This window comes from Cnephaeus nilssonii, assembly GCF_951640355.1.
Source record: "Cnephaeus nilssonii genome assembly, chromosome: 4".
Classification (NCBI taxonomy): Eukaryota; Metazoa; Chordata; class Mammalia; order Chiroptera; family Vespertilionidae; genus Cnephaeus; species Cnephaeus nilssonii.
Genome location: NC_137075.1, coordinates 108,365,016 through 108,389,227, shown reverse-complemented (window position 1 = coordinate 108,389,227; position 24,212 = coordinate 108,365,016). Strand labels below are relative to the sequence as shown.

The 24,212-nt window shown below is 50.7% G+C and overlaps 1 protein-coding gene across 1 annotated transcript in view; it reads left to right on the top strand.

The window, feature by feature from the left end:
• The window catches only part of PPP1R13B (protein phosphatase 1 regulatory subunit 13B), a 79,888-nt gene that overhangs the window by 45,615 nt on the left and 10,061 nt on the right, over positions 1–24,212 (top strand). Inside the window, exons 4-8 of the mRNA XM_079768252.1 lie at positions 2,253–2,329; positions 14,838–14,939; positions 17,442–17,616; positions 18,512–18,708; positions 21,681–21,821. Coding sequence (XP_079624378.1) covers positions 2,253–2,329; positions 14,838–14,939; positions 17,442–17,616; positions 18,512–18,708; positions 21,681–21,821 — 692 coding nt within the window. The remainder of the gene's footprint in view (positions 1–2,252; positions 2,330–14,837; positions 14,940–17,441; positions 17,617–18,511; positions 18,709–21,680; positions 21,822–24,212) is intronic.

The window sequence follows — 24,212 nt, the reverse complement described above, 5'->3', positions numbered from 1 at the left end:
CTGGCTTAGAGGGCGCCCTGTCTTCTGGGTTTTACTCCACTGGCTGCTGGGCGTCCGGGGTCAGGAGACCACGGCTCAGGTCTAGCTCTTCATCCCCTCCTGCCTCAGGCCAGAGCTGCTCCCGCAGGGATCTGCTAGCTCCGTGCAGCCCACAGCAGTGCTCTCGTGCTCAGAATTCACGCGAACCCTCTACCGAGCCCTCCACATCCCAATGCCCTCCCTCCCTTAGCTGTGCCCAAGCAGCTGTACTTTTCACTCTTCTCACTGTAATATGTGTGCGTAACCCTTCACACCCTGTGCTGGTGTGGGGAGGGGGAAGGTCTCATTTCTCACCTTAGGACGCTTAGAAGTGTTAGGGATACTGAAGAGAACTGGCTGGAGTCCTAAGGACAGTATATAGTTTACAAAGTGATCCTCGATAATCCTAGTGCCCACCTGCTATCACACCTAGTTATTACAGCATTACTGACTGCATTCCCTGGGCCGTGACTGTTTCATAACTGGCAGTTTGTGCTGCTTAATCCCTTCACCTTTTCACCCAGGCCCCAGCCCCCTCCCATCTGACAACCCTCAGATTGTTCTCTGTGTCTGTGAGTCTGTTTCCGTCTTGTTTGTTTGTTTTGTTCTTTAGGTTTCACATACAAGTGAACTCATATGGTATTGCCCAGCCGGTTTGGCTCAGGGGCTAGAGCGTTGGCCTGCAGACTGAAAGGGTCCGGGTTCAATTCCGGTCAGGGGCTCATGCCCAGGTTGCAGGCTTGATCACCATTTGGGAGCGTGCAGGAGGCAGCCAATCAGTGATTCTCTCTCATCATTGATGTTTCTATCTCTCCTTTCCTCTCTGAAATAAATAAATATATATATATATATATATATATATATATATATATATATATATATATAATCATATGGTATTTGTTTCTCTCTGTCTGACTTATTTCACTTAGAATAATACCCTCAAGGTCCATTCATGTTGTCCCAAATGATAAGATTTTATTCTTTTTTATGGCTTAGTAATATTCCACTGTATATATGTACCACATCTTCTTTATTCACTTGTCTATTGATAGACCCTTGGGTTGCTTCCATAGCGTGGATATTGCAAATAAAGCTGCAACGAACAAAGAGGTGCCCGTATTTTTTTGAATTAGTGTTTTAGAGTTGTTTGGATAAATACCCAGAGGTAGAATTGCTGGGTTGCACGGTAGCTCTAGTTTTAATTTTTTGAGGCACCTCCATACTGTTCTCCACAGTGGCTGCCCAGTGCAGTCCCACCAGCACTCACGTCTGTTGAGTTATTGATGACAGCCATTCCGACAGGTGCGAGGTGATCATTGTCCCCTCTGCCTCTGCCACACCCTTCCTTGCACAGTCATTCTCTCTCGTGCCCTGACTCAGAAGACCACCCCAGCTGTGGTGCTCTGCCCTCTGCCTGCTCCTGCCTGTGCTCCTGCCTGTGCTGTGTGTCTGTCTGTCAGCTCGAGAAAAGTGCCAGTGAGAACAGCTCCCAGGGCATCTGCTCCCTGTGTGTTCTGTTCACTGGACTTCTCCAGCTTATGCTCTGAGCAGCCGGAATTGAGGGTCCAAGACTCATGTTTCCTCTGTGCTCCCCCAGAGCTGAGGGACAGGCAGCTCTCACCGATCGATATCATTTCAAAGGGATCGGATCTGAGTGTGAGTAAGAGACCCCTCCCTAGCAGGGTGAGAGTCCTCTGTGGCAGCGAGAGGACAGCACAGAGGACATGTGCTTGAGTCACCTCTCACACTCGGGAAACCGGAGCCTGGTGTGTAAGTGACTCGACAAAGGTCATGTGCAGGGCACAGCTAGTGCCTGGGGAATGGCGTGATGGTGCGAGGGTCGAGGCCACCTGGGCTCCGCCGGCTGTGCTGCTGACAGGGTGTGGACTTGGGGCAAGTGGCTTCACTTTCCTGTGCCTCTGTTTCCTCCTCTGCAGGACACGTGGCTTATGGTGGGTTAAGAGCAGTACGGGGCCCGGCAGGCGTGGCTCCGTGGTTGAGTGTCAACCTATGAACCAGGAGGTCACAGTTTGATTCCCACTCAGGGCACATGCCTGGGTTGCGGGCTCCATCCCCAGTGGGGGGCGTGCAGGAGGCAGGCAATCAATGATTCTCTCTCATCTTGGTGTTTCTGTCTCTCCCTCTCCCTCTCCCTTCTTCTCTGAAATCAATAAAAATATTTTTTAATTGTCCTTAGTACATGTTGAGTAAGTTTGGTCCTCTCGTTTCTTTAGGTGGCCGTCAGACCCAAGAGCAGAGAACCCAGAGGAATGTGATAAATGTGCCTGGAGAAAAACGTGCTGAGAACGGGGTAAGCAGCAGGGAATGATATTGAAATTTTAAGATGCTTTTTACAAGTACTAATTAGTTTCGGTTACATTTTATTTTTAAAGAATTTTTTTTTAGTAGGAATTAGTTCTGTTGAGCATTTCACAACTTTTTACGACGTATGAAGAGGCAGTCACTGAGTGGTCTCACCACTGCACAGCCCGGTCTGTGCGCTGGGTCACGCGAGCGGCGCAGTGCCCTCCGGCATGTCCGGAGCAGCAGTGGCCTGGCCCCTGCCTGACGGCTCAGTCTCCGGGCTGAGAGGCGAGCAGGCAGCGGGCTTTGTCCTCAGTGCGGATGTCTTGAGCTTTCTGTCGGGTTCTGAGAGACACTGGCTGGTGGGCTGACGTCTCCACAGCCGCCTGCAGGAGGGCAGCTTCCCCGTCACGTGGTGTGGAGTTGGCGAGCAGGCCTGGCCCTGGTCAGAGGTGGGAGTGTGCTAAGTGAGGGGCTCTTTTTAAATGTTTGGTGTGTGCTGAAAGAAGGAGCAGGTAGGGACATTTTCAAAATGGTCTTTCCTGAAAATTTTAGTAATGACTTTTTCAAATGATGTTAAAGCTGGAGAATTGGTTTCTTTTTCTGGCTCTGCCCGTAACCAGGTGTGTAATCTTGGACACGTGACTTCCTCCCGATTCTGGTGAAGAACTCGGGTCTGGAGCGTGAGGGCCATGTTCAGGCACTGGCCTCAGGACCTTCTAACGAGCTAACTTTGAGCAGGTCACCTTGCCTCTCTACTTCTCAACTTTCTTGTACCAAATTGCTATTTTAGTCATTTTATTGTGAACGTTGTGGCTCTTTGTTGTTGTTAATCCTCACCCAAGGATATTTTTCCAATGATTTTTTTTAGAGAGAGTGGAAGGGAGAGGGAGAGACAGAGAGAGAGAAACATCAGTGTGGGAGAGACACATTGATTGGTGGGCTGGGGCTCGAGCCTGCAACGGCGGTACGTACACTTGACCAGAATCAACCCCGGGACCTTTAGTCCTAGGCCGATGTTCTGTCCACTGAGCCAAACTGGCGAGGGCCCATTGTAGCTTTAAGTGATAGACTTAAACCTCTGTTTCTCTGTGCTGTCAACTTTAAATCATATCTGCCCCTGTGAGACGAGGGTATCAGCCCCCATCTCCCCTGCCCACCTACTTCCAGCTCTTTCTCCTGGACCTCTGTGTTGCCAAGGCTGGTGATGCATGTGAATTTATCTAGCTGCGATGAAGCCTTTTGTCCTTTGTCTGTAGCTGGTTATAAAGTTGGAGCCCATTTTAGATTTTGCAGCCATCCGCTGCAGAGCCCAGCGATCCGCTAGATTGTATTTTCTTCTCTGTGGTTCCACCCTCCTACTCTTGTGCCATTCAGGAGAACTGTCCTAATGTCAATTATGGATTCTCCTTCCTCACCCTTCAGTTCCTAAAGGCCTTTCATCAAATCCTCTTGTCACTCTGCCACATGACATACTTGTCCAAAACAGAGCCCCTGTGTGTCCGCCGGACAGACATGCTCTTCAGAAAGTCTCGGGATAACTAGGCCCAGACCCTGTTGGTAGAACTTTGGATTCAGTTGGTCTGGGTGAGACCTGGAGAACTCCCCAGAGGGCTCTCTGATCCTGCCGAGTGTGGGACCCCCAGGCCACAGGCACCCAGTGCCATGTGCATTCAGAACTCGGGTCCAACAGAATTTTGAAGATCCTGTTGAGTCGTAAGATCTCCCTGAACTTCAGGGAAGGTGAAATAAGGACATCAAATAGGCTTCGTGTGTTGCCCAGCCGGCGTGGCTCAGAGGTTGAACGTCAGTCTATGAACCAGGAGGTCATGGTTCGATTCCCGGTCAGGGCACATGCCCAGGTTGCGGGCTACCGATTGATGGTTCTCTCTCATCATTGATGTTTCTGTCTCTCCCTCTCCCTTACTCTCTGAAATCAATAAAAATACATTTTTTTTTAAAAAAAGGGCTTCGTGTGGAGGCGGGGTGTGCACACGTGTGAAGAAGGAAAGGGACCAGAGAGCGTCCGGGGTGTAAGGCAGGGAATTCTGAGGCTGACGGGATGGGCCTTGGTCTTTTCTTGCGGATGAAGTTGTTTCTTGTTCACATGGAGGTCATGTTTACTTTTCAAGATCAACAAAACTGAAACCTGAAGCCAAAATTAAATGTGTTTACCGCCTTTATGTGACTTGTAATTAGAGGAAGGGAGAGGGCGAGTCTGGAGGTATAACTTAGTGCTGGAAGCATTACATCAAAGGTGTTACTGTATTTTATGGCCTACACACCTGCCTTTTAGGCCTAATAATACCCTACCTCTGTAAAGCACTTTATTGTCTACAAAGCACTTTTTTGTGCACTTTTAAAGTTAATGTGGTATTCAAAACGTCTTTCTCCAAGATGTTTTTGTATATACCCTGGCTATAGAGTCATGGCACCTGGAACCGTGTAGCCTTGTGGGTGGACAGCAGCTGGGAGCGGATCAATCGACAGCTGAGAGAGGCGGGCGTGTGGTGGGAAGAGGAGCTGCTTTGCAGTGATTCACGCCCCTGACCAGCTGCTCAGCCAGGAGGCTGGGGAAGTTCTGCTGTGAACACGGCAGGTCCACAAGTCAAGTCGTCTGAGAAATAGAGGCCCAACCCCCTGGCAGAAACCTGGTGGGCCCGGAAAACTCTGTGCGACTGTTTCCTGCTGGGTTTGGGACCCCAGGCCACTGCACACGTTGTCATGAGCACCAGAGCCCCAGTTGTCCCACAGAACTCTGAAGCTCCTGTTTGACTTGGTGCTATAAAGGCAAGTTGACTTGCTCTCATTGTCCAAGACCACCCCATGCCACTGCTTTACTAGGACTCACAGGGTTCGCTAGGACTCACTCCTCCTGGCTGTGACTTTCTGCAGTGGGAGGGCACAACGCAGGTCCGTGCAGGGAAAAGGCACGTGGGCGAAGCCTGGAGGAAATGAGGTCAGGCTTCCGAGTCCTCTCCCAGTGGAGCCACACAGGATGTGCTTAATTCCGCCAGCAGTGAGCTGTGACAACATTTGCAATGATGTCACCAAGACACTCATTGGAGGGGCCAGGGCCCAGGGCTTTTACTGGGAGCTGCTCTTATAGGCAGCCTCTATCTAGAACGGGAGTGAGGGCCCTCTGGCCTGTGGGCTATATAGGCCCGTGAAATCATTTGGTCTGGCCCTGCCAAGGCAATAGGGGCTAGTTAATTAAATGTTTGACCAAATATAGTAATCTGAGAATATATATATACATATACATATATATATACATATACATATATATATATATATATATATATATATATATATATATATATATATATATATGCCTAAGCCAGTGATGGGCAACCTTTTGAGCTTGGTGTGTCAAACTTCGCCAAAAAACTGAGCATAACTCGGGTAGTGTGTCACTTTGAGGAAAAAACATTATTTCGCAAATGTTTCATCCTCAGCATGTGTCTTCAGAAATGGCTACGCGTGTCAGTGCTGACACGCATGTCATAGGTTCACCATCACTGGCCTAAGCGATTGTTCAACCAGTAGCTATGACGTGCACTGACCACAGGGGGCAGATGTTCAACTCACAGGCATGGAAACATGGAACAGACTGATGAATCTCAGAGGGAAGGGGAAAGGGAGAGGGTGGGAAGAGATTAACCAAAGATCTTATATGCATACTAGAGGCCTGGTGCACAGATTCGTGCACCGGTGGGGTCCCTCGGTCTGGCCTGTGGGGATCGGGCCAAAACTGGCAGTCCGACATCCCCCAAGGGGTCCCGAATTGCGAGAGGGTGCAGGCCCGGCTGAGGGACCCCACTGGTGCACGAATCCGGCCTCTAGTGATATAATAAATATCCAAATGGCCCTTAGTAGAAAAAAGGTTTCCCACCCCTGATCTAGAAAGTACAAAAACTCTAGACTCCCAGAAGGAAAGCAGGCATTTAACACAAATCATATTATTTACACAAACTGTTTAGGTGCAGTGAGCCCTTCTCCTCCTCCTCCTCCTCCTCCTCCTCCTCCTCCTTCTCCCCCCACCCCGCCGGTGCGAACTCTCCTGAGCAGCCCTGCTTCCCTTGGGTGTTCGGGCAGCCCCTTTTCCTGTCCTCAGGCAGCCAGGCCAAACCTGAGCCACTTTCTGCTCGAATCCTGTACATCTGGTTAGTGGCCAGGGTCAGTTGGTCCTGCCTCCTGTTTTCATCTAAGAGCTTCATAGTTTTAGCTCTGACATTAGGTCTGTGATCCATTTTGAGTTATTTTTTGTATATGGTGCGAAGTAGGGTCCAAATCCATTCTTTCACATGCCAATATCCAGTTATCCTAGCCCCGTTCAATGAAAAGACTGTTCTCTCCTCTTTGAATTATCTTGGCACCTTTGTTCAAACAGTTGGCAATAATGTCAGAGTTCTTTCTGGAAGCATTTATTATTGACATGGTCACTCAGTCCCCCTGTTTTCCATATGGTACCCAGGACTCAATGATGCCGATCGCCTCCTAGGCCAGGTAACATTTCAGGTGTCCAGGGAATAGCTTCTAGACTTCAGCCAGGCTGTGGCCGGAGCGAGGAGCTGGGGAGGCTGTCCAGGAACTCCGCTGTGTCTTCAGGCCGTCCCTCGCTCGGCCTGTTCTAGGCGCCCCCACTTCCCTTCCCTTTCCAGGGCCACACGGTGCTGTCAGTCCCAGTCTTTTGAAGATTCTGTGATGTAACTGGGTCATTTGTCCAACTTCCTGTTTCTAGCTTGAGGATTGTCTCAGATCTACTAGGTCAGTTACTTCTCATCCATCCTCTTCCAAGCTTCTAACAGTGTGTTGTCTCTACTCCTGCCATTCCTGTATTGTGGTTTTATATTATTTGATGTTAAAAATTCCTTTTCTGTCATTTAGTGGAGTTTTGTTATTTAATAAAATTAGGATTAACTAATCCTCATTTTGAGCAGAATTAGGTGTGGCTTTCTTTTCATCTCTCCCATGGGGAATTGTTGGATTTACTGATTCTGAGGACTGGCCTCTGTCAATAATTCTGGAAGATTCCCTGTCGTCTCTACAGATGTTCTTCCACATTCTTCTGTTTTCTTCTCCCGGAACCCTGGTGAAGCATGTATGTCTTTCATTTTATTATCCTCATCTCTTCATTTCCTCTTCACGTTTCTACTTTCTCTGTCTCTCCACTGCGTTCTGATAATTTCCTACCTCCAGTGGATGCGTTCTGGCCTTCACTGTGCCTATTTGGCTGTGTAGTCCATGCCCGGGTTGTGGGCTCCATCCCCAGTAGGGGGTGTGCAGGAGGCAGCTGATCAATGATTTCTCTCATCACTGATGTTTCTGTCGCTCCCTCCCTCTTCCTTTCTCTCTGAAAACAATAAAAATATATTTTAAAAAATAAGTGAATAAATGGCTGTTGGTTAGGATCAATAACATGTGCCTCTGCTTGGCCCTGTAAGAAGTCTGGGAGGGCAGCACCTCCTGTGAAGTGGAAAGGTGTCCACTTGCTGCGGGTTACGGTCCTGACTCTGCTCCTACCCACACTGAGCTGCGAGACTCCGCTTTCTCATCTGTGAGCGTGGTGTTCCTCACAGGGTTTCGTAAGCATCAAACCAACTGCGGTAACTGTAAACTCAGGTGTGCGCAAGTGTCTGACATACTGTGGCAAGTGCACATGGCATGTTGACTCTCTAGAATCCAGAATTTGTTAAAATTACTCAGTTCTCTCCCCCCTCTGGAAGTGATGTCAGATCCTGAGTGTTAGAACAATTGGAGAGAGATTCCTTAAGGATCAGGAAAGCCTGAAGGAAGCAGATGGCGTTGTGAGCGGATGGACAGGACTGGTAGAGTGCAGGGGGGGGAAGGGCGCTGTAGACTGAGGGAAGCAAAGGAAGTGCTGGCTCTGGAATGGAGAGGCGAGCCCTGAGCCCTGAGCCCTGAGCTGTAGCTGGTCGTACTGGGACAAGGCAGGCTCCAGGCAGAGGTGATGCTGGCGCCCAGAGCAGCAGTAGGAAATTTAGGGAGGAGGCCAGGTTGGAAGGAAAGGGAGGAGTCTGGTTTTACACATGCGGAGGTTGAAGCCCTGCACGCAGGCAGAGCATCCACACAAGAATGTGAACTTGGCCACGAGAACTGGATCTAGAGTCCTTGCAGGGTGGGGAACCTTTTCCTGCCCAGGGCCATTGGATGTTTATAACATCACTCAGGGCCGTACAGAATGATCCACTTAAAACTTGCCTGCTGTTTGTGGTCAGACATGTAATTCTGATGCCTTGGCAGGACCTGACCAAAGGATTTCGTGGGCCTTATTCGGCCCGCAGGCCAGACGTTCCCCGCCCCTGCTTTAGAGACCAGGCTGGCTCGGCTCACCACCAGGTCAGGTGTGCTCTCCATACAAGCCAAGCACAAAGGAAATGAGCAGGACAAGCGCTTAAACTACAGCATGTCACCTCATCGACACTGAAGGCGTAGGGAACTTATTCCCCCGAATAATATGACAGTAACCATTTTGTCTATTATAACCAAAGACGACTTATTTGGTTGAGTATTAAAATCTACAGTGTGTCAGGATAAGAGCTGACATCTGAAGTGACCCATTACCCAGTTGGTGTTTCATTGCCGACAGAACCCACTAGTCTCTCCTGTTAACTGACTACCAAGGAACATACGCTAGGCATTGAGGGGACAGTTGCATTTGTAGCTAAAACCTCTTTTGGTTGCACTGTAATCTAGCTCTCTTAAGCATACGCTCATAGACATTCATAAACATCTTCTCTTCTTCGGATTATGACCGTGCTGTTGGGAATAACAACCAAATGCCTGTAAGGCGTGAATAATAGAAGGGTAAATGGTAGAGGCAGAGAGTCTTCATGAGACGTCACAGTGAATGGACACAGGGGTTTCTAAGGACGTCTGCCATTCTTTGACATGCCTCTCTTCAGAAGACGGAGCCTGTCCCCTCCTCCCAGACCTAGTGACTTGCCTTCTACCAGGGGGAGAGAGTGACCCCCTGCGGCTCTGAGGCTAGTTCACAGGGGAGGGAGCTCCCCCATTGCACTCTGGGATTGCTGGCTCTGGGGAAACCAGCCACCACGCCCTGAGGACACTCAGGCAGGCCCTGCGGAGAGACGCCCTGTGGGTGAGCCACCCGGGAGTGAGAACCTCCACCCCGCACGGCTTCAGATGACCACAGCCCGCTGACGCTGGCCTCGACCAACCCCACGCGAAATCTCAAGCCGACACCGCCCAGCTGAGCTGCTCCTGAATCTCTCGCCCACAGAAACAGAGAGCTGGACGCACGTGGGGTTTTTTTTTGTTTTTTGGGTTTTTTAAAATATATTTTATTGATTTTTTTACAGAGAGGAAGGGAGAGGGATAGAGAATTAGAAACATTGATGAGACAGAAACATCGATCAGCTGCCTCCTGCACATTCCCCTACTGGGGATGTGCCCGTAACCAAGGTACATACCCTTGATCGGAATCGAACCTGGGACCTTTCAGTCCGCAAGCCGACGCTCTATCCACTGAGCCAAACGGGTTTCGGCCAGACGCACATTTAAGCAGCTGGCCTTAGGCGTGATCTGTTACTCAGCAATAGAGAACTCTTGCACATGCCTGGCCTGTGAAGTACGTCAAGGTGGGCTGTCAATTCACAGATACAAAATATCTAAGTTAAACAGGGAAGAGAGCTGGTGTAAGTAATAAGCAGAAGACGCCCATCCTCCCCGTCCCCAGGCCCGTGTGCTCACACACCATCGCACTGGTTCAAGCATGGCGGTGCCGGAGCCCGTTCTGACAAGGAGCACAGTAGGGTTGTGTGAATTGGTGACTGTGTATTGACCTGAAACTGTAATGTCAAAATAATCACTTCCTACAGAGCATTATTTAGTGTGTTTTGGGATGAGTCCTTAAACAAAAACAAAACCGTTGTCTGGAAGAGGGCATAATTCTTCAAGAGCCGTGGTAATGGAGGGTCATTAACTGGGCAAGGTGAGGAGTGTGTTCCCCAGTAAGATGGAGGCTTTGCCGGAAACACACACTTGATGCGTATTGGCTGGGGTTCCAGGAGCACAGTAGATGGACGTAGAACTGGCCTCTTGCTATGCTGGGAGAGACTAGCCATCTGCAAGCACACATCACTAGTGCTCAGGCTGGGAGGTGCGTGTGTATTGCATAATTGTCCACAGTGGATTGTTCTGAGGGACTTTATTACATGTTTCTAATAACTGAAATGCTGTAACACCAGTTTCAAATTATATTTAAAACATTACCTGGGGAGACAAAAATACATTTTATTAAAGCCATGTCATCAACTGGCTTGTGATCTAAAGTTTCCAACCGTAATTATCAAGTGAGTTGTTTCTTAATATCTTTTAGAAATCTAGTTCTTATCACCTGTTTTTTAAAAATACTTTATTTTGTTAGCTTTATGACTCATGACTCATACACATAATTAGTACAAATGAGACATTAACCTGGAAAACAAGCCTCCTGTTCATATCTAACTTTTGGCAGAGGTGGGCTTAGCTTCTTTATTGAAAATCGGGTCACAGTTCATTTGGGGTTGATAGCTTGATTGTGGACATTTTATGCTTTTTTCCATTACTTACTAAAATACCATTTATATGAAATTTACTTAAAAAGAGGAAAATTAAACTTGGAACAAGTGTTGGCAGGATGTGGAGAAGCGAGGACTGTCATGTTGCTCGTGGGAGTGAAATGACCTTCACCTTGGCCAACAGTCTGGCCGGGTCTGTGCGCCTCCCGCACAGCCTGCCTGCTCCTCGTCCTGGTGCGGATCGCCCGGCGTCCACTCAGCTGCAGGAAGGAGGCTGGCTGGAATGTGGGACAATATGGGCGCATCTCGAAGAAGCCAGACACCAAGAGTGCATTGAAGGGCCCTTTCCGTGGAATTCCAGCGCAAACGGGCTGGGTCGTCCTGCAGAGCAACGACCTCACGGACCAGGGGTTGGGTTGAGGGTCAGTAAGTAGGACACCTTCTGGGATCATGGAAATGTCCTATATCTCGTGGGGTGGTGGCTACACTGTGAGTTTGAAAACGTGCTACCACATTGGAGTGTGATCCGGGCATGAGGGAAGAGTAAGGAGGTATTGAGTCACTTGCAAATCCCTTCACCCAGTCCTTAAGCATTAATCATGAAGCATGGATCATTGATCATTAAGCATTAAGCATTGATCATTGGTCAGTGGTCGGAGCCTGTGGCAGGCACTGGGCCAGGTGCTGAGGCGGAGGAGGAGCGAGGACTGCGGGAGGCTGGTGGGCTCTCAGTCGCTGGAGCCCCTGGTGTAAGTGTTCTGTCAGGTTAGTACTTTGTATGAGAAAGTATTGCAAGTTGGAGGAATAAAGTCCCTTAGCGTTTCCACAAGTAGATTTGTGGAAGTTTGGAGAAAGAAGGGAATGAGCCCTAGCTGGTTTGGCTCAGGGGATAGAGCGTTGGCCTGTGGACTGAAGGGTCCCAGGTTCAATTCTCGTCAAAGGCACATGCTCAGGTTGTGGGCTTGATCCCCAGTAGGGGTGTGCAGGAGGCAGCCGATCCATGATTCTCTCTCGTCATTGATGTTTCTATCTCTCCCTCTCCCTTCCTCTCTGAAATAAATGTATTTGTTTATTTTTAAGGGGGATGATATGACCAGATAAGTGATTGTGGGGGCGGAGGGGCTTCTGCTTGGGGGAGTTGGTTAGACCTGGAGTTGGGTGGCTGTGGTTGCCATGGAGAATGGGTGCTGTCAGCGTGAGGCTGGGGAGCACCAGTACTCTCCCTGGGACCCAGAGCTGGAGAACGTTGGCCTGAGGGGGACCCTGAGCCTGTGAGAAGGACGTTGGGGCTGCAGAGGGCCAGTGTGCGTGGACACCTGCGCTGTCGCTGGGAGAACTTTTCTGCTAATTTACTGGTCCCGGGAGTGGCTTGTCTGCTCGTGACCAGACCCTCACTCACCAGGTACCTCCCATTGATGTGCCCGGGGAACAGGATCTGATTTCTTCCTATTAGATGCAATGAAAAGAAATAAGCAAGGAATTAGGTCATAGGTTTGTTGGAATGAATTTGGTTTGTGTTGAGAATTTAAAGTTGCCCATAGAGGGTTAGTTTCCATGAGGAGAATGCATGGTGATAGCCCCTCACAGAAGGATCGGATTTGCATCAAAGGTTTTTGTTTCCTTAGACTCTGAAAAGGCGCTGCTTTTTGTTAAATGTTCACAATGAACAACTAAGGGAATGTGTATTAAAATGTAAAATGTTGCTGGTTGTTGACTTACTAGTTTATGGTGGCTTGTGTTTTTATAACCCGCTTACAACACAATTAAATTACACAGGTGTGTCATTTTGAAATGACCCGTTGAGCTGTGCACTGTGATTTATACAGTTTTCTGTATGTCAGATCCACTTCCAATAAAATTGTATTACATACGTAACATATAATACCTGCACTACTTTATGACAACATAGTACCTCTTAGTTTTGTAGTTAGAAACATACAGACGACGCAGCACATGCACAGAGCTCTGGCGTGTTCACAGCTGTGAGTAGCAGAATCCTGAGCAGCTAATTTCTCTCCTGTCTCCTTACATTGTTATTCTAAGCCATTGGTGGGGAAAGGAGACCAAAAAGATCGTTTGTGACTTGTTGAATGGACATAGTTTTTAGGGAGTAAAAATCCTGAAGGTTTAAAAAAATTACCTTTCGTTGTAATTGGAACATATCAGTAGGTGGAAATTAGCAACCGTTTATTTAGTGTTAAGACAGAAATTTTGATGATTCTGCCAGGTGTTTTTTGGTAGCATAAACAAATTTCTTTTCAAATGGAAGTTTCTATAACTTGGCTGTTTACAATATCTGGTTTTGAAAAGGGCCTTGGTCCATATTGCTTGCTCAGGATCTTAGCTAAACAGAACAGGGGTCCCAGTTATGACCGTTGAACAAATCCTCATTCCATTCTCCAGGAGTCAGGAATGTGCTTGAACACTGTAAGGTTTGGGGGAGACTGAAGTCAGAGGAGCAGGTTGGGACCTCTGTTAAAAATACAAGAGGAGCCCCACCGGTGTGGCTCAGTGGTTGAGCATTGACCCATGAACCCGGAGGTTCCGCTCAGGCCACTGCCTGGGTTGCCGGCTCAATCCCCAGTAGGGGGCATGGGTGTGCAGGAGGCAGCCAGTCAATGATTCTCTCTCATCATTGATATTTCTATCTCTCTCCTTCTCCCTTCCTCTCTGAAATCAATAAAAAAAATTAAAAAAAAAAAAAAGAATACAGGCCCTGGCTGGTTTGGCTCAATGGATAGAACGTCGGCCTGTGGACTGAAGGGTCCCGGGTTCGATTCTGGCCAAGGGCACATGCCTGGGTTGTGGGCTCAGTCCCCAGTGGGGCGGGAGGCAGCCAATCGATGATTCTCTCTCATTATTGATGTTTCTATCTCTCTCTCTCCCTCTTCCTTCTTCTCTGAAATCAATAAAATATATATTTTTTTAAAAAGAATACAGGAGAGAAAGACAAGTATCCCATGATCTCACTCATATGTGGAATCTAATGAACAAAATAAACTAATGAACAAAATAGAACCAGAGCCATGGAAGCATGCAACAGACTGATGTATTTCAGGGGGGAGGGGGCAGAGATTAACCAGAGAACTTACATGCATATATGCCTAACCCATGGACACAGGCAATAGAGCGGTGAAGGCCTGGGGAGTGGGGATTGCGGGGGACGGGGGGTGGGGGTCAATGGGGGGAGAAGGGCATCTGTAATACTTTCAACAATAAAGATAAATTTTAAAAATACAAAAGGGTGGAAGGTAAGAGCACAATGGGCTCAGAAGTAGAAAGTGGAGGTCTGAGGCGGGACAGTGCGCACGCCTGGTTAGCAGCAGCGGGGCCGGAGGGACACAGGCCTGGCTAGGTCCACGCCGTTGGTCAGCTCCAGGCCCTGGGCACATCCCTCCCCTTCCCACCACCGATCTGGCGCAGCAGGCTTGCACGCACGCAGGGCATGCTGAGTGGGGAGGTGCTGTGCGCGAGGTCCGGACAAGGGCGGATCGTGGGCGACGCCTGACCTGGCTGCTTGTTTCCTCATCCGCGGGCCGGAGATATGCTAGTCCCTACCTGGTAGTGATGGTGAGGCTTAAGCAGTGTAGATGACACGATGTGGCTCAGTGCGCAGCACAAGGCAAGCACTGTGAACACGCGTGGTCTATCATTATCTTCAGCGGAGAATGGGCGCACGCTCTCAGATTCCGTCAGTACCCTCCTCTCCGTATTACCTTCTGGTGTTCATTTCCCAGAGGTTATTCTGGCTCTAATGGGCCGATCCTTACTGTAGGCCGCTTATATATTTAGTTTCTCGAGACCAGTGCTCTGTTGAATGAAGCACTCAACATTAGGAGCGTTATATGAGAAAACAGATCATTTGTGCTCTCCCGACTCTAGGAAGCCTGTTTACACCCCTGATGTGCTCCCAACACCCGGGAAGTGGGTCGTGCAGACACGTTCCAGCCTGTGCTCTCTCCTCTGCAGGTGGGGCACCCACGTGTGGAGCTGACCCTCTCAGAGCTCCAAGACATGGCAGCCAGGCAGCAGCAGCAAATCGAAAACCAGCAGCAGATGTTGGTTGCCAAGGTGAGTTTATAGAAGCCGAGATGGGGAAACGTGCAAAAGCTTGTTCTCCAAACTGGTCCTTTAGGTTGGGGTTCGTACGCTCCCACGTAATTCTCGTTAGGAGGACCAGGCCACAGAAGTCTCAGCACCATGTTTCTCTCTGTCATCTCCTCCCTGCAATAAACACATGCCTGGAAATGATCGACCTTGCCCTGTTGTGGATAAAATTTGGGAAGAGAGGGTGTTTTCCGTTGTCACCTCCTTTTCCCGCTGGGTGTGCTCTCAGCTGGTGTAGTCGGCCTTGGTGTTCTAGAGGAAGCCAGCGGTCCGTGACACCTGCTGGTCCCGGGCCCGAGACAAGGACACTTGTCATCAGGGCTTCCCTGGCGTAGGCCACGCTCCCAGGCACCGTTTGGTTTCCTATGGTGGCGGCATAACGGGCTCTACGTTTGTGGTTGAGACTCTGGAACAGTAGGATTTAAAGTTTTTCCAAATGATGGTTTAGTCATGGATCTTAAAAGTAAAAAACCAGACCTGTCAGCGTGCCCTCTGGGAACGGCTCGCACTGTGGGCCAGGTGTCCTGAGCTGCTGAGAGCCGTAGCCCTCGCTGCCCGCTCTTCCGCTCTCTGCCAGAGAGGCCTTTTTCTGTCTTTATTTTGTTACTTCTCAGTCGCAGTGGATGTGCAATATTACGTGAGTTTCACGTGTCCAGATAGTGGTTAGACATTTACATAACCTACCAAGTGTCCCCCTGCGAAGTCGAAGACCCCCTTGGCACCGTGGTTATTATAATGGCATTGACTGTATTCCCTGGGCTTCCTCACACCCTGTGGCCATTCTGTACCTACAGTTTACTTCTCAGTCCCTTCACTTTCCCACACAGCCCAGCCCCTCTTAGGCCGTGGCATCGGCAGTCTGTTCTCTGTCTGTGAGTCTGTTTCTGTGAAGTTTGTTCGTTTGTTGTTTCTTAGATTCCACATGTAACTGAACTTGTAGATTTTTCTTTTTTTAATTTCTTTATTGATTAAGTTATTACATATGTGTCCTCATCCCCCCATTAGCCCCCCTATACCCCCCCACTCAGGCCCTCACCCCCCCCTGTTGTCTGTGTCCATTGGTGAGGCCTATATGCATGCATACAAGTCCTTTGGTTGATCTCTTCTCCTTACCCCCACCCTCCCCTGCCTTCCCTCTGAGGTTTGACGGTCTCATCTATGCTTCTCTGTCTCTGGATCTGTTTTTGTTCATCAGTTTGTGTTATTCACCTGTAGATTTTCTTAATAACCATATTTCCAATCCAACTTTTTTCATTTATTGAATGACCGTGTACTGTCCACTTTTATGTAAATAATAGGTTAAGGCGCATTTGTTCTTAAAAGTTGTCTTACGAAGTTTATTGGACTTATAAGAGTAAAAAACAATTAGAAGTTAAATCAGAAAGTATTTCATCTTAAGATTTCTAAGATGAAATGTACATAGTATTATGTAATTATAATATTTTCTAATTCCACTTTTTATTTCCTTTCCAAATATTGATCCAAAAATATTATTGTTGAGGAAATACTTAGGTATTTTCAGGGTGTGAACTGCAAGTTCACACACAGGGAGGTCTGTACATGCATATGGGGCTTGAAGATTAATGCTGACTTATCCTTAAGGTGTGTGTTCACATTAATAGGGGGAAACTATTGAAGTGCGTATGTTTTTACTTTAGGATGGTCCTGTTTTTGTTTTAACTATAAAATGTTCCGTTAGTTTTGAAGAAGCGAATCCTAAAGAAAACGACACTTCCTGGGCTGTGGGATGTCACTCAGCTCCTCCCTGACCGCTCACCCTTTTCAGCAGACAGCCCCCTGCTGGCCGCGCCGCGCCGCTTCCTGTAGGTGAGACGGCCTTGGAAGCCCATTGCGGCGGAGGCCTGTCTGACCGCAGGAAGCCGGGGCTCGCAGACAGGATGATGAGCCAGCCGGCGGGGCCTGAGCAGCCCAGCTGCCTTCCCCGCACGAGGCTTCCTGTGGGAGCACTTTCCTGTGGGAGCACTTTCCTGTGGGAGCACGTGCACGCTGGGTGGTCGGATGGTGCCGAGCGAAGCCCACTGGTGAATCCCGACTCCCCCTCCCACTTCCTCCCGCGCAGCAACCAGTGTTGTGTCTTATGTGCGTGTGGCTCCTCGGGCGTGTTCATGTGTTTTTTTGGTTAATCCTCACCCGAGGATATTTTCCCATGACCTTTTAGAGAGAGTGGAAAGGAGGTGGGGGGAGAGAGGGAGGGAGAGATCCACTGACCTCCTCCCTCTGAGGCCTGGGATCAAACCCAAAACCCAGGTACAGCTCCCAACCGGAATCAAACCCGAGACCCTTCGTTGCACGGCTAATGCTTCAACCACTGAGCAACACAGGCCAGGCCCTGGAACATGTCTTTCGTATTTGGATAGGTGATACTGTGGAATCCACTCCAGTTTTTCGTGTATAAGAGGAAGCGTGCATCAGTTTTCAGCGTGAGCTGTTTTCCTCTCTTGTTAGGAGCAGCGTTTACATTTTCTGAAGCAGCAGGAGCGCCATCAGCAGCAGTCTGTTTCCGAAAATGAAAAGCTTCAGAAGCTGAAAGAACGAGTTGAAGCGCAGGAAAACAAGCTGAAGAAGATCCGGGCCATGAGGGGGCAGGTGGACTACAGCAAGATCATGAACGGCAATCTGTGTATGTCCGGCTCCTCGCTCCCGCGCTCAGCAGGCCCGGGAGGCGGGACGCAGTCCGGCTCCGCACTCTCAGTCACGCCGGAGTCAGAGCTGGTGTGGAGAGGGCACTGCTCGCCCAGGGAGAGGGTGGGCGGGCTGGGCTAAGTGGTCTTGGGGTCTCCCCGCCCAGCCGTGCAGCACTGGCCCAGCTCCTCCTGGGGCCTGTCATAATTAAGCAGCTAAAGTCTCACCTGTGTATTACGATAGACCATACCCGTGGTCGGCAAACTACGGCTCGCGAGCCACATGCGGCTCTTTGGCCCCTTGAGTGTGGCTCTTCCACAAAATACCACAGCCTGGGCGAGTATTTTGAAGAAGTGGCATTAGAAGAAGTTTAAGTTAAAAATATTTGGCTCTCAAAAGAAATTTCAGTCGTTGTACTGTTGATATTTGGCTCTGTTGACTAATGAGTTTGCCGACCACTGGACCAATCCAATGCGCACTTTCTGTTTGTGTCGAGTGTGTCTGATCCTATTAATCCAGTGAGTGCCTGCTCTGTGTTCCATGAGACAGAACAGACGGGGATGGCTGCCTCACAGAGCTGGGCCTGCTGGTGCCTGGAGAGTCCCAGGTGGCTTGACAAGCTCGCTGTGGGACGGACTGCCCTGATCAGAGAATATTCACTAATGAGTGGAAATATTTTTTGCCGTGCAAGCAGTCATGCTTGTCCCGAGGGCTGCTGGAATGTGTCGTGGGTTGTGGGTGTCACAGTCTTCTCTCCAGGGCCTGGCCCTCAATGATGCTGGAGTTGAGTTGAATGTGTAGACAGGAAGGAGACTCACCAAACAAAAAGGACACGCCACCGGGAGAGAAAGTCCCAGCTGAGTGACGTTTTCTTTCTTGGTGGGAAATCACAGCTGCCGAGATAGAGAGGTTCAGCGCCATGTTCCAGGAAAAGAAGCAGGAGGTGCAGACGGCCATTCTGCGCGTCGACCAGCTCAGCCAGCAGCTGGAGGACCTCAAGAAGGGGAAGCTGAACGGGCTGCAGCCGTACACCGGCAAGCTGCCGGGCCCGGCCGCCGTGGAGTTAAAGCGGCTGTACCAAGAGCTGCAGGTAACGGTCCGGGATGGGTGTAGTGACGCGTCCCAATCTCCAGGCTTTCTTCCGTGGGCGGGAGACCTCAGCTGCTGGGGACACACTGATGGATGCTAGCTTGATAGAGGCATGAAATGTATTCAGTACAAAGGGTTTTTTTACCCACAAAAAGTACAATTTAGTGGGTTTTAGTATCTTCACAGAGTTCTGCATCTACCACCACAGTCAAGTATAGAACATCTTCATCAGAAGCCCCACCCCCTTAGCCCTCCCTCAGAAGGCCACCCCCTTAGCCCTCCCTCAGAAGGCCCACCCCCTTAGCCCTCCCTCAGAAGCCCCACCCCCTTAGCCCTCCCTCAGAAGGCCCACCCCCTTAGCCATCCCTCAGGAGCCCCACCCCCTTAGCCATCCCTCAGAAGCCCCACCCCCTTAGCCCTCCCTCAGGAGCCCCACCCCCTTAGCCATCCCTCAGGAGGCCCACCCCCTTAACCCTCCTTCAGAAGCCCCACCCGCTTAGCCATCCCTCAGGAGGCCCACCCCCTTAGCCCTCCCTCAGGAGCCCCACCCCCTTAACCATCCCTCAGGAGCCCCACCCCTTAGCCCTCCCTCAGAAGCCCCACCCCCTTAGCCCTCCCTCAGAAGCCCCACCCCTTAGCCCTCCCTCAGAAGCCCCACCCCCTTAGCCCTCCCTCAGAAGGCCACCCCAGCTCTAAGCAGTCAGGAACCTCCTCTCCCTGTCTGTAGCTCCGCCTACTCTGGACACTTCACAGGTACAGGTTCGTGCAGCGTGTTGCGTGTGGTTCTTTGTGACTGGCTTCTGCCACGCGTTTTCAGTGCAGAGCTCCAGTGCAGAATTGAACTGGCAGTGCAATGAACTAGTAAAGAATTAAGCTTAGGTGATCTTTAAGGTGTCTGTGAAAACTGTTTTGAGGAGATACTTAGATGCCTGCTGTTCAGTCCTTGACTCAGTCAGCATGAGCTGCTGTAACAAATACTGTCGACGAGGAGGTTTACCTTAGACCAGTGATGGCGAACCTATGACACGCGTGTCAGCACTGACACGCGTAGCCATTTCTGATGACACGCGGCCGCTGAGGTGACCGCATGCCGAGGATGAAACATTCGCTGCTCCTGAGGATGAAACATTTGCGAAATAATGTTTTTTCCTCAAAGTGACACACTACCCGAGTTATGCTCAGTTTTTTGGCGAAGTTTGACACACCGAGCTCAAAAGGTTGCCCATCACTGCCCTAGACCCTGAGGTCTCACAGTTCTGGAGGCTGAACTCCAAGATCAGGTGCCGGCAGACGCAGTTCGCGGAGGGTCTGCTTCCGGCTTGTAGGCGGCACCTTCTCGCTGTCCTCACGGCTCCCGTCTTGTCCTCTTATAAGGACACTTACAAGAACCCCATCACGGGTCCCATTCTCACCACCGCTGCTAAGCCAGACCCCTCCCAAAGGCCCCGCCTCCAAAGACCCCCGGGGCTGAGGGCTTCCATATGGGAATTCTGGGAGAACACAGACACTAGGTCCACAGGAAGCCACAAGATTTCCATTTCTCAGACGTTGTCATCAGCAGGTGCTGTTTCAAGCCAGAAGCAAGTTTTGCAATTCTGTTAGCACCCGGTAGAAAAAGTATTATATCATTTTATGCAATGAGAATATTTAATTAGAGTAAATTAAATATCACGTTTGTTGCTGTTAAGTTCTCTAACATAAATGCATACAAATAAAATATAAAATGTTATGGCTTTCAACATTTTGTTATTAATCCTCACCAGAGGATATTTTTTCCATTGTTTTTCAGAGAGAATAGGAGGGAGGGAGGGGGAGAGAGGGCGAGGGAGAGAAACATCTATGTGGGAGAGACACATCGATTGGTTGCCTCCTGCACATGCCTCAACCAGGGCCGGGGATCGAGCCTGCAACCCAGGTATATGCCCTTAACGGGGGATAGAATCCACAGCCCTTCAGTCTGCAGGCTGGTGCTCTAACCACTGAGAACACCGGCAGGGCTATTTCCAAACTTTTTTACAGCAGTCTATGTTAAGAAGCATGTTCCCCATAACCAATGGACACAGACGGGGGCAAGGGCATGTGCTAGGGCAGTGATGGGCAACCTTTTGAGCTTGGTGGTCAAACTTCGCAAAAAACTGAGCATAACTCGGGTAGTGTGTCACTTTGAGGAAAAAACATTATTTCGCAAATGTTTCATCCTCAGGAGCAGTGAATGTTTCATCCTCGGCATGCGGCCGCCTCAGCGGCCCCGTGTCATCAGAAATGGCTACGCGTGTCAGTGCTGACACGCGTGTCATAGGTTCGCCATCACTGTGCTAGGGGGTGGGAGCGGCCAGGGAGAGGCCAATGGGGGGAAAAGGAGACATGTCTAATACTTTGAACAATAAAGAATTTAAATGAAAAAAAAAGCATGCTCCCTGTCCAGTGCACGCATACGGCGTGTGCTAGGACTCGTGTGCATCTGGAGCTGAGCGCGACAGGACTTAGGTTCTGTGTGCACAGCCCTGATTTCTAGTCTCTGTCAGTTCTCTACAGTGCTGGCTGCACCCACTGAAGTGATAGAACATCGTTGGGCAGTTTGGGCCACCCTTTGTGAATTCCCGCTGCCTCTGCAGAGCGGTGCCTCACTAAGTGGCTTGTGGGGGGTGGAGACGACACCTCTTCTTAGTTCCCTAGAGGGGTGTTCAGGGCACTTGTCACTAAAATGCCATCCCCAAGGACGGAGGTCCTGGTCCCACAGTCATCACAGTGCCAGTCATTCCGTTTGCTTCCCAGAGGACACGCGGCTGCCCTTTGCTGGTTCACAAGGAGTCTGCTGGCTTCAGCGGGCCGCGCCTGTGAGCACTCTGCACAGCAGCGTGCGCACGTGTGAATGCCGTCAGGACTCCGCTGCTTCATCCTCTCGTCTCCCTGTGAGGGCAGTGTGACCATGGACTAACGCAGGTCACACACGTTGTCTTTTCTGTGTTGCAGATTCGTAACCAGCTTAACCAGGAACAGAATTCAAAACTGCAGCAGCAGAAGGACCTCTTGAATAAGCGCAACATGGAGGTGGCCATGATGGACAAGCGCATCGGCGAGCTGCGCGAGCGTCTGTACGGGAAGAAAATCCAGGCACGTGGGAAAGCACGTGTGTCTGTGAGACTCGGGCTCAGCCAGAGGGCACACCTTCCCTCTGAGGGCCTTGTCTCCGTCTGCCCAGACGTGCAGCATAAATTGGCCATCAACCGTGAAAAGGGCCTACAGGGAGTCCTCTTTCCCAGGAGGCATCTGCTTCCTGGTGCCTGTGCCCACCCTCCCCCGCTGTGCGGCTCCCTCCTCCACTGGGGAGCTCGGGCTCGAGTCGCAGCGCAGGGCTGGGTCCCAGCCACCATGTTCAGCTGTGCCACAGGGGCAAGTTCCGTGACCTTGTGTGGCCTTGTGTCCTTGCAGGAAACTGGTTTGTCCCACCTGCCCCAGGAGTCGTCATGAAAGGGGACCCAGGGGGACGGGCTTTGTAAGCTCCTGAGCGGAGCTCTATATGAGTGTTTAGCGCTTTTAAAATACTGATTTGGCATTTTGAATTTCAAAGGCGATAAATGAAAGCTAAAACTACAGAAATATGTAAAGGAAAACGTGGAAGTCCCTTCCACTCTGTTCTCATTCTCGGGGGTGATAGTTGTTAATGTTCCAGCCTTTGCTTGATGCAGACAGAAGGTATTGGATTTCCAACTGAAGTGGAATTGTAGGGATGCTACCACTCACACGCTCTGAACCTAGCCTTTTTAAAACTGCAGCGTGGGTATCTTTCCAGGCCGTTACTGCACGCCTTCTGTAACTTCTGTGTAGTGTTCCACGTCCCAGGCCGGTGGCCCTGGGCCCAGCCCTGTTGTCGGGCAGGGGTCCCAAGCCTTGTTCTTGCTCTCGGTGCTTCCGGCACAGTGCCTGGCCGTGAGCGTGTGCGAGGCTCGGCGGACGGCTGTGTGCTCTTGGGGATGTGGCCCTCCCCCTTCCTCCAGGAGTGGTGCTCAGGTTTGAGGGGAGCGGTGCCTGGCTCAGAGCTGACGGGCACTCTGCCCTCGGGAGCGGAGACTGGAGCAGGCGGCCCGGCCAGCTGGGACAAGGCTCCCAAAGTCCCGATTCACGCTCAGTAATCGGTGCTTTCACAGTGTGATGCGTCCTTGCGGGCTCCTGCCCCTCTGCAGGTGGCTCTCAGGCGGGGAGGTGTGGCTTCCGAGGCTTTGCCCGGGTGGATGGGTTAGGGAGATGCTAGAGGAAGAAGGATCTGCTGGTTCTGGGGCTGCCGTAACCCGTGCTCTCGGTGATGTCTCTGGTTTACAGACCTGCACCCCTTTAACCAAAGAGCTAAGGTCAGCGGTGAGTCTAACTGATCACGGGCAGTGGTTTTCTCTTGATGCGGATGAGCAACACAGGCCATGACAGGGCGCATGCTCTCCAGGCCTCCTTCCACAGCGTCTCCAGTTCTGAAGTGCTGGTTGGGCTCTCCAGAGAAACAGAACCTGGCGGGGGGGGGGGGGGGGGGGGACGGTATAGGGAGAGATTGGTTGGTTGATTTTAGGGAATTGATTGATTTTAGGGAGTTCGATCACACAGTTGTGGAGGCTACAGCCTGAAGACCCAGAAAATGAATTGTTGATGTTGCAGCTTGAGTCCAAAGGCAGAATTCCCTCTCCCTCGGAGGATGGAAGTCTTTTTGTCAGAGGCCTTACCTGATTGGATGTGGCCCACCCACACTCCGGAGGGCCATCTGCTTTAGCCACGGGGACACAGAATTAGCTGCACACATAGCTCCGTGCGTGTTACTTGGTGCATTCTGCCCAGCACTCCCAGGCTCTCCTCGAAGATGTGCCTCTGCAGAGATGTGCCCTCCCACAGGTCCCAGGCACCGCTCAGCAATTGTCAGCCATGGACCCGCTCCCCAAGTGATGTGCTCACGTGTGCAGAGCTGCACACAGCTGTGGGAGGTTATGCCTCTCGTGGGGATCTGGGGACCCCTAAGGAGGCAGGGGTTCTGTAGTTAATCCCTCTTACAGACTCTGTTGTTGGGCAGCGTTGTGTGACCAGTGTTACCGGCTGTGGCTTGGTGTGCTCAGGGAACTGGTCAGAGCCTCGCCTGGTTCCAGGCCCTGTCACTCATTCAGACCTTACAACAACCCTATCCTGACTTTACAGACATGGGCACCGAGACTCAGAGGTTACGTCACTTGCCCCAGGCAGCACAGAAAGTCTGGCAGAGCAGGATGGGAAGCCAGCCAGGCTCGGGGCCCAGGCTCTGACCACTGCCCCGGGGAGGGGGCGCATCGCCCAGGGGAGAGGTGCCTGGGAGCAGTCCTGGTGCGTCATAGCTCCCAGCTCAGGTCACCAGGGAGGGCCACTCACAGGCCTGTGGGCCGAGGCCCTCCCTGACGTGTCGCCCTTCCTGGACGCTCTGCCTCAGGTTGGTGGGGCTGCCGCAGAGCAAGCTCGTGAGTGAGCTTCACCCAGGAGAAGGCTAACTCCCCTTTC